Here is a 14,395-nt window from a genome sequence, read left to right on the forward strand (position 1 = left end):
CTAAAGTTGAAACCGATTTGGATGATCAGTAAACCGGACAAGGGATCTGATCTAATGATACCTAATTAAGCAGGATTATGTTCTAACTAAAAAATTCTCAAAATCTTGCACGGTCAAAATGTTATGGAATCAAATATGCAGGTGTAAACCCTATTGGTTCTGGTCTCTGTATATTCATTTGTATAGCCTGAAATCTATATGCGGATATTGGCATTTCAATTACATTTAGTAACTTAGTTCAGTAGTAATTTAAAATATCAATTAGGGAGGATTTTTTATTCAAAAATCAAAGTTGTATCTCTTCTTCAGCGTCGTTGTATAAAATATTTGTAATTGATATCAAGATGCGGATCACATCTGCAGGTAAGATTATCCATCATTTCCAAATTCTCATAATCTATTTTTATATTTGGCATTTTTGTACCTTTTTTTTGTTAATATTTTATTTTGTATAACTTCTAGATCTAATTTGAGAAGTTTTAACTTCATATTATTGCTTTTCCTCAATAGTCAATACATATACTGAATAGTAAAGTTGTCTTGATAACTTTTTACTTTTATTTACATTAATAATTTCAATTTTCATTAAAATTGATACTTTAGATTTAGTACTATATTCTCAAAAACCGTGTATATTACTATAATTTTATAAAGGAAGGGTATTCTGAGCTGAATAAAAACTCATTAGTCTCATTAGTCATCTTAATTAGTGTTGCAATAGACCCAGATTTGATTTAAGTCGATAGTATTCTGCCAAAAAAATTACTGTATCAAAGAAGATCTAGGAATTGAAGAAAAAATAACTATTTAAATAATATCGCATACTATTTATTTTTAGCTGGAGTGATTGCTCTTCTTGATGAACCTGAAGATGATTTAAAAGTTTATGCATTGAACAGGCTTAACAACATTGTTCCTCAGTTTTGGCCTGAGATTTCAGACCATGTGGAAAAAATGTAAGAGTTCAGACTGCAGTTTTCACTAATTTTTTTCTAAAATACCTACCGGTAATATAATTTTCATTTTCTTTTTGTGACAATGATAAATGGATACTATGCCATAGTATGGTAACCCATACTTGAAGGAAAGACTACATTTTCAAATATTAAAATAAATGTGAACTTTATTAACATATTTCAATGAGTCAAACATGTTGCATAAAAATTTTCCTTTTCTCATTTTCAGAGAAGTTTTGTATGAAGATGAATCGTTCCAACATAGAAAATTATCTGCATTACTTGCTTCAAAACTCTATTACTATCTTGGATCATTTGAAGACTCTTTGCATTATGCTCTGTGTGCAGGAGATTGCTTCAATATCAATGAGAATTCCGAATATGTTGGAACCACCATATGTGAGACATTTTTTAAATTCAGGAATTTGATAGGGTATAGGAATAGATTATGAGATGATTTTTAAACATCTCAAAAGACTGAGTCAGTTGATCACATGGAATATTATTCATCTTGCTATGTTAACTTAAATGAATCGGTATCCTGTGTTAATCCTGTACCTTGTGACACATCTCACAGTTAACAAATTTGAATGCTAACATCTTATACCACACTTTGGATAAAATTTCGGTACTCCCGAAGTATGTGAACCAAGATGGCGGACACTGGAACGTAGTATGTGTGCCAGGTTATTATTAGGCCATAATTTCGGGTACAAAATGACGGGAGTCACTTGGCTAGTCCACGAACTCCTAATAGAACTAAAATAAGGAAAATTGGAATAAACTTATGGCCCAACCCTAACCTGGTACACATACTACGTTCCGGTGTCTGCCATCATGGTTCACGTGCTTCGGGAGTACCAAAATAACATACTCACTATCTCATTTATGAGTGTGCCAGTAAGATTCCATTATAAGCCAGTGACATCTTGTGGGCTGTTAGACTGGATTCCAATTTTGTCGTATACCACTTAAAACCAGCACAAATTTAGGAAGCCGAGAGTCAAAAGATTATATATTTTTATTTTTGTAGCAAAATGCATTGATCACTATACGAAACTTCGTCAACAAGCAGAAGACTGCATAGCAGGAGGAGATGAAATGAAACCAGATATTGATACAAGACTTGAAGCTATTGTGAATAGAATGTTCGAAAAATGTCTTGCTGATGGTCAGTTTAGACAAGCTGTTGGAATTGCTATTGAAGCTCGGCGTATGGATGTTTTTGAACAAGCTGTTAAACTTGCAGTAAGTGCCTGAATTACATGTTGGATATGAAAATCATTGTATACAAAACGATTGCCTGCAATGCCAATTTTTTACAGAACATATTTTCGTACTGTACGGTTCTTCAGGACACACTTGCATCCCTGATTATAGTATAAAATTTGTTAGTTTTATCGCATGTAATGTGATCTATGGTTGGAAAATATATTGAGCACCGAATCAAACCAATTATTAGCCATCTCCATTGAAGCTGGGTTTTTGCTTTCTTGAATGAATCATTCAATATCTTGCCTTGTGCAAATACTTATTTGAAATTTATTTTTCAGCCCAATCTCAATGATATGCTTGCCTATTGCCTTAAACTCTGCACTCAAGTTATCGAGCATAAAGGATTGAGAGAGAAGATATTTCGTCTTCTTGTGAGATTATACTCAAGATTGGATTCTGATTCAGGAAAAATTGAAAAACCAGATTACATCAGTGTTTGCCAGGTTCTCATCTATTTGGATGATGCCTCTGCAGTATCAGAAATTTTGAGAAAGCTCTTGTCGGAGTCTCAAGTAAGCTACAACTGGTAACAGCTTAAGGCTGTTGTATTCGTATTTAGCTCAAAGTTTGGCACCTGGAATGTATTTTTCAACATTATCCTGCATGGGTTTGCAATTCAAAACTCTGTGTGAGAAAAATTATGTACGAGAGCATTGCTGGACTCTTCATTGTCGGTTGTTCTACTGACATGTCGGACACTCGGATGCCACTTGCTCCATTGTCGAAATCCATGCATATGTAACAATTAACTGGCTTACCATTCCTTTATTTGACCTGAACTGGTATCTGGACAAAAGGCCATAATTTACCATATGATTAAGTCGCCATACTGACTATTCTATATGTCATCCCAGATATTCTTTTTCATTTGTTGCATTAACGAAATAATTAATAAGTGCTACAAACAATATATGCATCAGCATCATCTATCACGCAATATTGGTTTAGCATACATAGTGCATAATGAATGAGATGAGAAATTAGTTTATGACGATTTACTTGTTCTCTTAATTACAGTACTACATTTATTCATTTGTTTCTAGTTTAAAGTTTTTTGTCTAGTTTGAAATGTTATTTTTTCAGGATCAAGTGACTCTTGCTTACCAAATTGGATTTGATTTGTATGAGAGTGCTTCACAGCATTTCTTGTCTGATGTTGTGCAAGCACTCAAATCTGGTTTACCTGGTGGAATTCAAGTTAGTGTGAAAGAAGAACAAATAAAATCTGAGCCATCCACACCTGACGATGCTACTGTTCCTAAAACTGAACAAGAAGAAAGTACTGGTGCAACGGCTGCTTCTGATGAGGTAAAATGGAATCGAGTTTTTGTTGCGTTTTTTCATCATTTCTGCAAACGGTCTAATTGAAAACTGTTTTTCAATTCACAGTAATTGGGTCAGTAGCTGTTTTTTTTTAGATCAGGAATTCAGGATTATAGTTTTTAGTACAAACAAAATAATTTTAAATTTTGAAATGTATCTTGATTTTCTTCATGCAAATGATTTAAAATGAATTTTAAATTTGGAAAATTTGTCAGCATTACCTGGTCGTTGAGATATAGTAGATACATAGGTTCTAAGGAGGAGTAGGCTTAATCAATGACTACAATTGAGTCATAAATCCCCATGCATGCCAAGTCAGCAAATAGGTAAACTTTCTGCCTTCTTACTTTACAGACTGAAGAAGATCGAACTCTTCGTGAAAGAATAGAGACTCTCAGTTCAATACTCGATGGAGAGAAAAGCATTGAATTGAATTTACAATTTCTTATTCGAAACAATCATTCTGATCTGCAGATCCTGAAGCTGACTAAAGATCAAGTATGTCTCATATTGTATATACAAATAATCCTTGTTTTGAGCTTTTGATAACATATATAAAGGAATTTTTTATCTATTAATATCATATATCGCCAAAGGGTGTTCGCTGCTGCAAGCTGTTGCTACATTCCTATAAATTGTTGACTTTTTCAGTATTTGGATATTTACTTATTATTTTGATCGCTGGGAACAACTTTTAACAATATAATATATTACAGGTTCGAAATTCTGTTTGTCATAATTCTACTGTGATAGCCAATAGTTTTATGCATTGTGGAACAACAAGCGACAAGTTTCTCAGGTATACTTTATCATCATATAAAAACCGTAGGCTATATAGCAACTCGCAAGCACCTTGCCCTAGTTCTGAGTCCACTCCACAATGATCTTGATCTCTTATTTAGTGTTTATTTTTCTTGATATGTATTCTGTAACTTCCAATGCTAGCAGACATGCTTACAGTCAAGTGCATACATTTTATAACATGTCATTGTTACATGCCTTAACTTGGTTCCAAACCTAACTTAGTCCATTGGCATCTTCCTGCTATCTTCATTATGGGAAGTAATGCCTACTTTTTATTTACTGTTTATAATGTTTCTGAAACAGTAATCCAGGTCAATTTTACATATTTTGACCCATTGACTTACTGTAATATTTGTTCAAATTTGCTCTAGTCTACTCTATAGTCTACTATGTTCTATATAAAGTGGCCAATTCAGAACGATATTTAATACTACCTTTGTTATTTTGTATCAATATTGTTGAATACTTCAAGGTATATCCATGTCCTAACGATTTTTCAATTCCTGTTTGTGAATTCTTTGACTCCAGCATCAAAACACTTGTTAGTACACAAAACACTTCCTGCCATAAAAGTGTCATTATTTTGTTACCTGTACTCCTGACTGGTACAATTTGTATACTCTTGGCATTCAGTTTTAACTTAATCACGACAATCATATGCACACAATCGAACGTTCGATGCCCTTTACTATAGCCTACCCTATTTACCTCGCCATGACAACACTGTGAGACTGTCTGGTCTCGCACTTTAATTTCGATGGTGCATGGAGTCGACTTTCATCTGTTGAAACGACGATTGCTTGGTATGTACCAGGTCACCTTGACATACCTATTGCTTTTTTATTTTATTTATCAAATCAATTATCAAATAGCATATTTAGTTCGATTTTATTCTATTTATCACGTTTCTGTAAGACTTCCCTAAGGGTGCCACCGCTAGATAACCAGTATTGGTTTTTGGCGTCTCCTTTTACCCTGGAATGCGATTTTTTTTATATTTCCCATATTTGTGTATGTATAGTTCGTACTTTCAGCATGGTGAAGAAATAATTAGTAAAATTACTAATTACTGATTGGAGTTAAACTAGACTAAAACAAAAAAAAAAGGAGCAGCCTGAATCCATTATCGGTTCAACTTTGTTGCAGTGTGGCATTCTGTTCTGTAGGCTGCAGCATTCCAAGATGTACAATCTTAAGAATTTCTTTGATAAAAATGTAATTTCGATTGTCTCCAACAATTAGCTTTTGAAAGATATTAGGTGGATTTTGAAATTTTTGATGCTTTTTAGGTATCTAAATTATAAATGTTTACTTCCATTTTAGAGATAATTTGGACTGGCTCTCTCGTGCAACTAACTGGGCAAAATTTACGGTGACTGCGAGTCTGGGTGTCATTCACAAAGGACATGAAAAGGTAACAAGCCATCTAATCAGTTGCTTCATTCACTCCTGATGTTTTTTGACATATAGTAACCTAGGTAAAGTTTTACTATAATATGGTTGAGAGGACTACTCCACCTTCTGTGCCATCATTAATATGTGAATGTAATGTAAAAAGTACAATGAATCGTACATTGTTTATATAAAATTCAATGCCATTTTCAAATTTTAATTCAAAGTTGTATTGTGTTTTCTTTATAGCATAAAATCATATCATAATAGTAGTAAGTAAATTTTAATTTTCCTATTCTGTCAGGATTCTCTTAATCTGATGTCAACATACTTACCCAAAGATTCAAGTTCAAACAGTGCGTATCAGGAGGGTGGTGGATTGTATGCATTGGGATTGATTCATGCTAATCATGGAAAAGGAAAAATCACAGAATATCTGCTGAACCAATTGAAATCTGCCACCAGTGAGGTTTGTGGCGGAAACATAATTATTTTACGAATCTTGGCATCGACCAATATTTGGTGTTGGTGAGATTATTGTACTAACATTGTTATCTTTTCCAGATTGTTCGGCATGGAGGCTGCCTAGGTCTTGGACTGGCTGCAATGGGGACTGCAAAACATGGTATGATTATTTTTGGTTGGTGTTAACTTCTCAGCGCAACTCGGTAGCTCTTTCATTGGCTGCCGGTAACTTTGCTTCTTCTTTTTCTTCTGTGCAAGTGAGCATGACCTTGCTTTGAGCAGATTTTCTTATGAAAAAATATATTACCAATATAAAAGCTCTTGTTTTTATTCACAGATGTCTATGAACTCCTCAAAGACCAATTATATCAAGATGACGCAATAACAGGAGAGGCTGCAGGACTAGCTATGGGATTGGTGATGTTGGGTAAGATATCTTTATTAGGCAATATTTTCTATATGCATGGTTCTTATAGTCATTGTGGAGTTATCATATAGAGTTTATCATAGGATAGGATAAGATTTACATATTTATCCTGGGAATATGGCAAACCACGGCCTCTCGTCCGGTTACCAGTCCATGTTGGGTATGGGATTAGTTAGCCAGTTATTTGTTTTCAGATGCATGGAAGCCATAACCAGCGGTTACGTGAACCACCCTACGTCGGTACATAATTAACCCAGCATGGGATTCGAACCTGCGAGCCCACGCAGAGTAATCAGAGGCCCGGTGGCAAACATATTCCTAACACCTAGCACGATGTGCCACACCCCCGAGTTTCATATAAAGAATAACACAAAACTCTCAAGTAGTACTTTGTCCAATAGCAACTTGTGCTAAATGAGAATTAGTTGAGGTGTTTGGTTCATAGTTATAAATTCATGTACATAATATGCAATGTTTCCATCCCATATTAATTATTATTAAATTTACCCAACATTTAAATTTCTCTCCTTCTCTCCTACAACAATTCTTGCAAATATATGTTCTCACGGATTTCTTCTTCTGTGAAGTTATACTTATATTGATTGACTGCCATATGTCACCATTATATAAATGACATCTATCTCAAATTTCTAATCATTGATGCATTTCTCATTAAGGCTCGAAATCAGATCAAGCTATTGAAGATATGGTATCGTATGCACAAGAAACACAGCATGAGAAAATCATCAGAGGACTGGCTGTTGGAATTGCACTGGTAAGGATATTGATATGCATGTTCTAATATAATAGGATAAATGTTTAGTAAATTCTCAATATACTATAGTGCAGGGGTCTCAAACTCAATTTACCTGGGGGCCGCCGAGACAGAGCCTTAGTGAGTCCGGGCCGCATGAGGTTTTTTACGATAAAAGCATTAAACTTGAAAAGGTAAATCTTTTTCTCTATTTTTCTATACGCAAAACATGCCAAAAACATAAATGTAAGCAATTCTGCAATGGGCCTTCCCCCGAGCATCTACTTCCTTGTTTATTCCGTAACATTGGCTAATCAGCAAAACGCAAAAAGTTACCTAACAATAGACTTTTTCGCAAACGCTCTAACACTTGTCACTCAAAAATATTTTCAGGCATGTTTGTAAACATTACCTCGTTTTTGCATGCTATTTGTTAGTTTCGGGTTGTGTTTCAGAAATTCAAGTATGAATCAAAGAACTCAATGATCATTCTGATTGCTTGGGTGTCGTAGCTTAATTGCAGTAATCAAAAATTAGTCCAGAAATAGCTGTGATAGACTAGGCTAAACTTCTCTACAGGTACTGTTGAAAAACGGGTTGTTGAATGTTTTGAATCAAAATGATGACGTGAAACATATACCCCAGTTTATAGGCTTTTATCTCGCGAAGCCACCTCTGAGATGAGCACCAAGAATTTGCAATGGTGATGTATAAGAAAATTTTTTTGGGGTCAAAGGTCCATCCAATATCATGCTTACTGGTACAGTACTAGTAGGTTACCGTACCGCATATGCCTTTCGGGCAACTTTCATACCAAGGCGGGGGCCACAAACTATCGTCCTGCGGGCCGCAATTGGCCCGCAGGCTGCGAGTTTGAGACCCCTGCTATAGTGTAACTGGTCAGTTAAAAGCTTTAGACTTAACCTCACCCAGGGTCCATTCATTCAATTGGGTATTCCGAATCAGAAAGATTCCGGTTCTTTCCAAATAAAGAAAAGCAGCTCCTTACATGTCATCAGATATTATTATCTGCCTGTATAGGGGGTTGTTCAATGCAAAAGTCGTGAATACACATTGTATAAAAACAAAAATAAGTTTGTGACGTCAGCATTGAAATTTTGAGCTCTGACTAGTCACCATCTTACCCAGTTGTCCACTTTTTACTTATCGATCTTAAGATCGGTAAGTATGTTGATAGGTATTTGTCTGTTTGTTTGTTTGTCTGTTAAATGAACGTGATATCTCAGGAAAGTGAGGTTGAATCTGCTCCAAATGTGCATTCATCATAGCTCGGATCAGAAGCCTATTGATTTTCGATGAATTATGTCGTATAATTAGCAAGTTATTAATTAATTAGTGATGGGACACACGGTGTCACTATGGAGTAAGAGCGCTGTTTTGGGGATCCCCTAACTTTCGATCGATAAGTCTTCGGCCTCTGACCGATATTCTCGTTTAAATCTTGGAAGCTTTTACTTCTAAGTTTTCACTTGCCACAAATAGTATTATTAAGCGCTCCATGAACTGGTTCAACAATGTTCTAATCAAAAGTTTCAGTTTTTCTCTTCATAGTAACACAACAGTTGCTTTTACAGATAAAGTTTTCCTCTACTGGTAATCTCAAAAATATTCATTCCTAGGTGATGTATGGAAGAATGGAGGAGGCTGATTCTCTCATTCAAACCTTGAAACGAGATAAAGATCCAATTTTACGTCGTAGTGCTATGTATACTGTAGCAATGGCATATGCTGGTTCTGGAAGTAACAAGGCTATCCAGACATTACTTCATGTGGCTGTGAGTTGAGATTTGAAATTTTCTCCTCTGATTTACACTGTATAGGGAAAGACAGAGGAAAACACTTAAATCATGGTTGTCACTGGCTCTCGTACGCTTGGGTGTATGGGTCTGTTGCGAAAGTGATATAGTATACTGCATTCAGTCATATATTAAACCGTGGCCACTCGCCGATTCACTAATGTAGGGAAAGTATTCTTCCAGATGCATGAACTTGAATGATGGAAGAAGCTGTATCTAATCTGACTGTAACAAACTTAGCTTAACAAAGCTGAAAGTCTTAAAAGTATTAGGTTGAAACTGAGTCTTTCCCGTTGGTTTCCATCACGTAGTAGAACTCTGTTTTCTCCTTATTTTGTATGTGATTGGTTTTTACTAGCTATATTGACTACATATGACGAAAAGGCTGAGAACCATATTATTTTTCATTTGATTTATACCAAGCAAGCGTTGTATACCGATAAGATACATTGCATTTATTTTTTCACATAATATATTGGAAAAATTAGTGAACACTTGCAACATTTGTTTGAAGGTTTCAGATGTGAATAATGATGTAAGAAGAGCTGCTGTTGAATCTCTTGGATTTCTCATGTTCAGGTTTGAGATTGATAATACTGTATATATAAATAAATTGGATATGGAGGTTTCTTGCATTTATTGCACAGGCTACACTTAAAGCAAGCAGGGATATTACTGTGTTTTTATTACAACAACATCCTTGTAATATTAAATACTGAGGTGATAGCTGTCAAGTCAAGTTCATTTTTTATTTAACCAGTAAAAAATATCACTCGAGCACAAATTACGAGAAAATGATAATTACACAGTTTTACTGGGGAAGGGAAGCCGCGGGAACCAAAGCTCGTTACCGAGAAACGACACCCAAGGTTCTTATATCTAATTCAAAAAGTATCGATGTGTCAAAAGATGTGCTCAGAGGAATAAAATAGTTTCAAACATTACAATGTGAACATACCACTAACATGATTCAAAAACAACTAGTGACTAACGATTTTCAGCAGTGTTGAAATTACCAGGAAAATGGGTGATAGAGAAATACTATAAGTGAGGAAATACCTTTATTGTAATAGTGAAATCAGTTTCGTTATATTTCATAAAAATTAGAAACAGTCTTTAATCATAGACGGTAGGTCCAATTATGTGCCATGGTTTATATTCCCACTTGGGGGCGTTCTTTGGCTTATGGGATTCTTTATTAATGATTCGGAAAGGTCTAATATGTCACATTTGTTACTTATTTTATACTGGCTATTGATCTGAATTTTTTGTATAAGTAGTATAACCTTACTAAAGTGGAAGATAGAAAACGCGCTTTTTTCGTGAATGCACGTATAAGTTATTGCTAGTTGCTACGGATCATCTACATAATTCCGGTTTCGCTTATTATGTTTAGTTACGCGGTCGGAATTGTTTATTTGAAGAAGACACGCGAGTAATATCCGCCTATAATTTTGTCTAAATTTTTGACTTTGATGAAACGGACTGACTGTTTTAAAATATTCATGCGACTTTGACTTCCAAATCCAGATTTTCATTTTAACGGAAAATGCATATTGCCATTGAATACCGAGTTTAACTATATTTGGCTCTGGGAATTCCGAAGTTATAGTTTTACCCAAAAGTCTCTAACATGCAATTTGCTGTACTATTTATTAGAAACAAGTTTTGTTAGCGTAAGAATTTTCGGAGAATTTAATTTTCGCGGTGTAACTAATCTGCCACTTGAGGGAGTGCAAGAACTGGTTAGTGATTTGTCATCGTCTCAAGATTTTGTTTCGGACTGTCCGTCACAAACAAGAATTTTGTTAATGGTATAGTTGTGTTAGCATAAACAGAATAAAAGCTCAGATAATTTTGCCTGTGTTCGTCTCGTGCATTTAAATATGCTTTGACACATAATTGTCGAAGTTCGTACACGATATACTCCAAATGCTTCCGACTATTGTTTTGAGTCAAAACAGAGTTGTCATTGTTACTACTTGCAGCTTTGCTCAATGTTTCTTCGTCATGTGTGGCCCATTGATAAGACAAATATATATAGTCAAATTTGTGAAATTTTGTTAGATAATTCGCAATCGCTTGAAATGTGGCTTGAAACTGGTATCGTTCTTGTATGGCACCTAACATTATGTAAAATCTCAGTGATGCGTGATGGTCCGAAATTCTTGAACTATAATGGGAAGCCTTATCTTGGGACCTGGTGGCGAAAACCAGGTTTTGTTAGATCGTCCTTGTTTGCTTATATATCTCATAATGATTGTTTTTTTTGAAGTATAGTAGTTGGAAGAGTTATCTCTTCATATTAAGGCCATACCAATTTCATGGACTTCAAACATGGCAGTATAAGCTTACATAACTGGTCAATCACAGCTGTGTCAAGGGAGCTCTTACACTAGGCCGCTAATTTCACGCTTCTGTGTACATCGCTACTGTATCGCCGCCCAAATTTTAAGGTGTTGTATTACTCTGCATATTTGGATACCTATTATCAGTGTCATGGTCCATAAAACAGCTGACATGACCCATACAATTCGACGTCAGTTCGCTTGCATGCTAAAATGGACAACATCATGAACTGATTTCATAAGTTGCCCTGATGGATGGTTTTCCATCCGATAATAGTTTCAGACCAGATGGGAATTTTATATTTATTCTGCATGGAAGATGAGTTCCGTAAACATTGCTTCGGACGGATTCCTCCGTTCGTTATCGTGGTACCATGAAACGCCCTAAATAGATTTGAGAAAATTCTAGTAAAAATTTACATTTCGTTTGAAATGCATAGATAGAGGTGTGTGTATTAGATGGAGTGAATGGCCGTCTTCATGGAGGTAAATTTTGCAGTGCACAGTCATTTTTGATGATTGTTATTTTATTTCATATTATACTTATTGGGACAAAACTAAAAAAGTTATTTTCAGTCGTTATTAGCGAGCTCCCATGATGTATGAAAACTACGATTAATTTCTTTGGATTTTGACATTCTTGGGCATTTCGATTCGCCACCACACTTTCATTTAATTCAGAGAGCCATGCAATTGTCAAAAATGACATTCAATTTATTTCCTCGAGATATTGTTGTCATAGTCTGGTAAACTGGTATCCATTCTTCTAGCCACTACTTTGCGAGAGGTTTTGCCTTGCCCTGCGCAAATCTGCCGTTTGGTGAACATGGGCTGAACATGATCTGAAATGCTGATATCTGTTCTATGCTCGTTTCAATCTTGGCAAATCATAGATGTATGGCATCCCGGATTTTGTCAGAAAATGAAATCGAAATACTCTCACCTTGAATTGTTCCTCTATTGTTCAGAATTCTTAATTCAGATTTAATCCCTATTGATCGGGATCGCGATATCCGCATTTTTTGGTATGTTTATTTGACTACTAATTCAATTTCGATGTACTCTGTCAGAAGGGGGATTAGGTCCCAGTGCTACTAATATTGACAAGCGAATAAATTTATTTTGTCTTAATTTTGGTTTAATTGCTTAGGGATTAGGCTATTCCCTCTCTATCCATGTTTGATCCAAACTTGATTTTCTTGATTCAAGAAATATTTTCTTGTCATGAAGTAATCACATTTGAACTGACATGCAATTGCAATGGGTAAATGAAGTCAATGGGGCGTACTAAAAACTTCTGTTTCGCGGATTACTTTCATCCCCATATCGCGTTGTTATTGTTGTTAGATACTGACTGATGATATCAAATCTTCCCGAAAATTGATGAATGCGAATATTGTATTGTTTGCATAATGTACAGACAAAATAGTAAAGTTTCTATCAATCATATGCAATCCACGGTAAAACAAACAGTGTTTCCATTTAAGTCGGTTCCGCTGATTTTCTTTAGGATTTTAATAAGGAAGAAGGAAAATTGAATTGAAAACTATTATACGTGTTCCTATTTTACTTTATGGTATATTATTTTTTAAAAAAAAAACTCGATGATATCGCCCGATCTTACCTTCACCAACGTATTTATCAATGGAACGTGACTACGTGTGCATGTAGTCAAATGTATGAAAACTACTAATTTCTTGAAATAATGGCCTCTAGCTCCAATGAATCTTATCTCTACCAAACACACACTGCTGCTTATCTTCACCTTCTCAAAATTCAAAGATGTGGATGTTGCAACTGCTAACATCAGATTAACGCTGATTCCCTTCTTTGTATTCACTGTACTATATATTGTTTTTCTTGTTGCCTTTGATGATGACTCTGCACTTTGCTAACCTTGACAGTAAATATCACACCTGGAGTTACATCATTTACTCATTCGAAAATTGTTTTACTCGTCCTAATGTCATAATAAAGTTCTTTTCTCCACTATAATGGGGGATATCTTGCTTTACCATTTTTGGTTACAAATTCTCTGTCTCCATCGGTATTTAGGAATAATCAGATTTCCTTTTCCCTTCATTCTCACGACGGTATGTTTTCAGTCCGTTTTTGTTTACAATGACCTTAAAATACTTTCTGACGCAAAAATATCCGAACGCTGTGGTCGGACAGACTTGCTGTTTCAACAATAAAATATTTCAATGAGTTATATTTGTATAAGTATTATAAGATGATAAATTACGATTTTCATGCTTGCTTTTTCTTCGTGCGATCCTTGACCAATATTGTCTTCGAAATTTGTATAGCGTGCTACATTCAGACTTGATACGCACGATGTCATCTTGTTTTTAAACTTTCGCTTTTCGATGACTTAGTGACGTAAGCGGCTTTATATCACTCAGGATAAACTAAAAATTTCATGTTTCATGTTTTATGAAAAATGTCATTGTTATGTATAAAATCGCACACCAGAAATTGACTTTTACAAAGGTCATGAAATGTTTTCTCATAACTAAACTGCCGTTGTTTTGTTACTTATTGTAGATGAACCGATAGTTTTAGATTGGTCACACGCCCACAACTTCGATAAACCCCAGTCATGCTACTGGTTTTTTCTAGCCTATTTATTTGACTTGTTTGGAAAAATCTTAAAACGTTGCATCACGTAGGAACCTATATGGTTAGAAATACTGTATAATGTAGGAAGGGATATAGCATAGGTTAACAATTTCAGTGCAAATGGTAAATAAGTTTGTTCATAGATTGTTGACAATATATATATGCGGGGAATTTCCTTTATACTATGCTCTAAGTCTAAAACAGAATCATGT

At 35.1% G+C, this 14,395-nt stretch overlaps 1 protein-coding gene across 1 annotated transcript in view; it reads left to right on the forward strand.

Moving 5' to 3' along the window:
* The first annotated feature begins 205 nt into the window (after positions 1 to 205).
* The window catches only part of LOC120327691 (26S proteasome non-ATPase regulatory subunit 1-like), a 47,986-nt gene continuing 33,796 nt past the window's right edge, over positions 206 to 14,395 (forward strand). Inside the window, exons 1-15 of the mRNA XM_039394034.2 lie at positions 206 to 363; positions 839 to 956; positions 1,186 to 1,355; positions 1,990 to 2,204; positions 2,510 to 2,743; positions 3,315 to 3,539; positions 3,909 to 4,052; positions 4,271 to 4,353; positions 5,682 to 5,772; positions 6,055 to 6,219; positions 6,315 to 6,375; positions 6,553 to 6,642; positions 7,320 to 7,417; positions 9,037 to 9,192; positions 9,728 to 9,792. Of these exons, the coding sequence (XP_039249968.2) occupies positions 345 to 363; positions 839 to 956; positions 1,186 to 1,355; positions 1,990 to 2,204; positions 2,510 to 2,743; positions 3,315 to 3,539; positions 3,909 to 4,052; positions 4,271 to 4,353; positions 5,682 to 5,772; positions 6,055 to 6,219; positions 6,315 to 6,375; positions 6,553 to 6,642; positions 7,320 to 7,417; positions 9,037 to 9,192; positions 9,728 to 9,792 (1,934 nt within the window). The 5' untranslated portion in view covers positions 206 to 344. The remainder of the gene's footprint in view (positions 364 to 838; positions 957 to 1,185; positions 1,356 to 1,989; positions 2,205 to 2,509; positions 2,744 to 3,314; positions 3,540 to 3,908; positions 4,053 to 4,270; positions 4,354 to 5,681; positions 5,773 to 6,054; positions 6,220 to 6,314; positions 6,376 to 6,552; positions 6,643 to 7,319; positions 7,418 to 9,036; positions 9,193 to 9,727; positions 9,793 to 14,395) is intronic.

The sequence above is a fragment of the Styela clava genome, chromosome 7 (assembly GCF_964204865.1).
Source record: "Styela clava chromosome 7, kaStyClav1.hap1.2, whole genome shotgun sequence".
NCBI lineage: Eukaryota > Metazoa > Chordata > Ascidiacea > Stolidobranchia > Styelidae > Styela > Styela clava.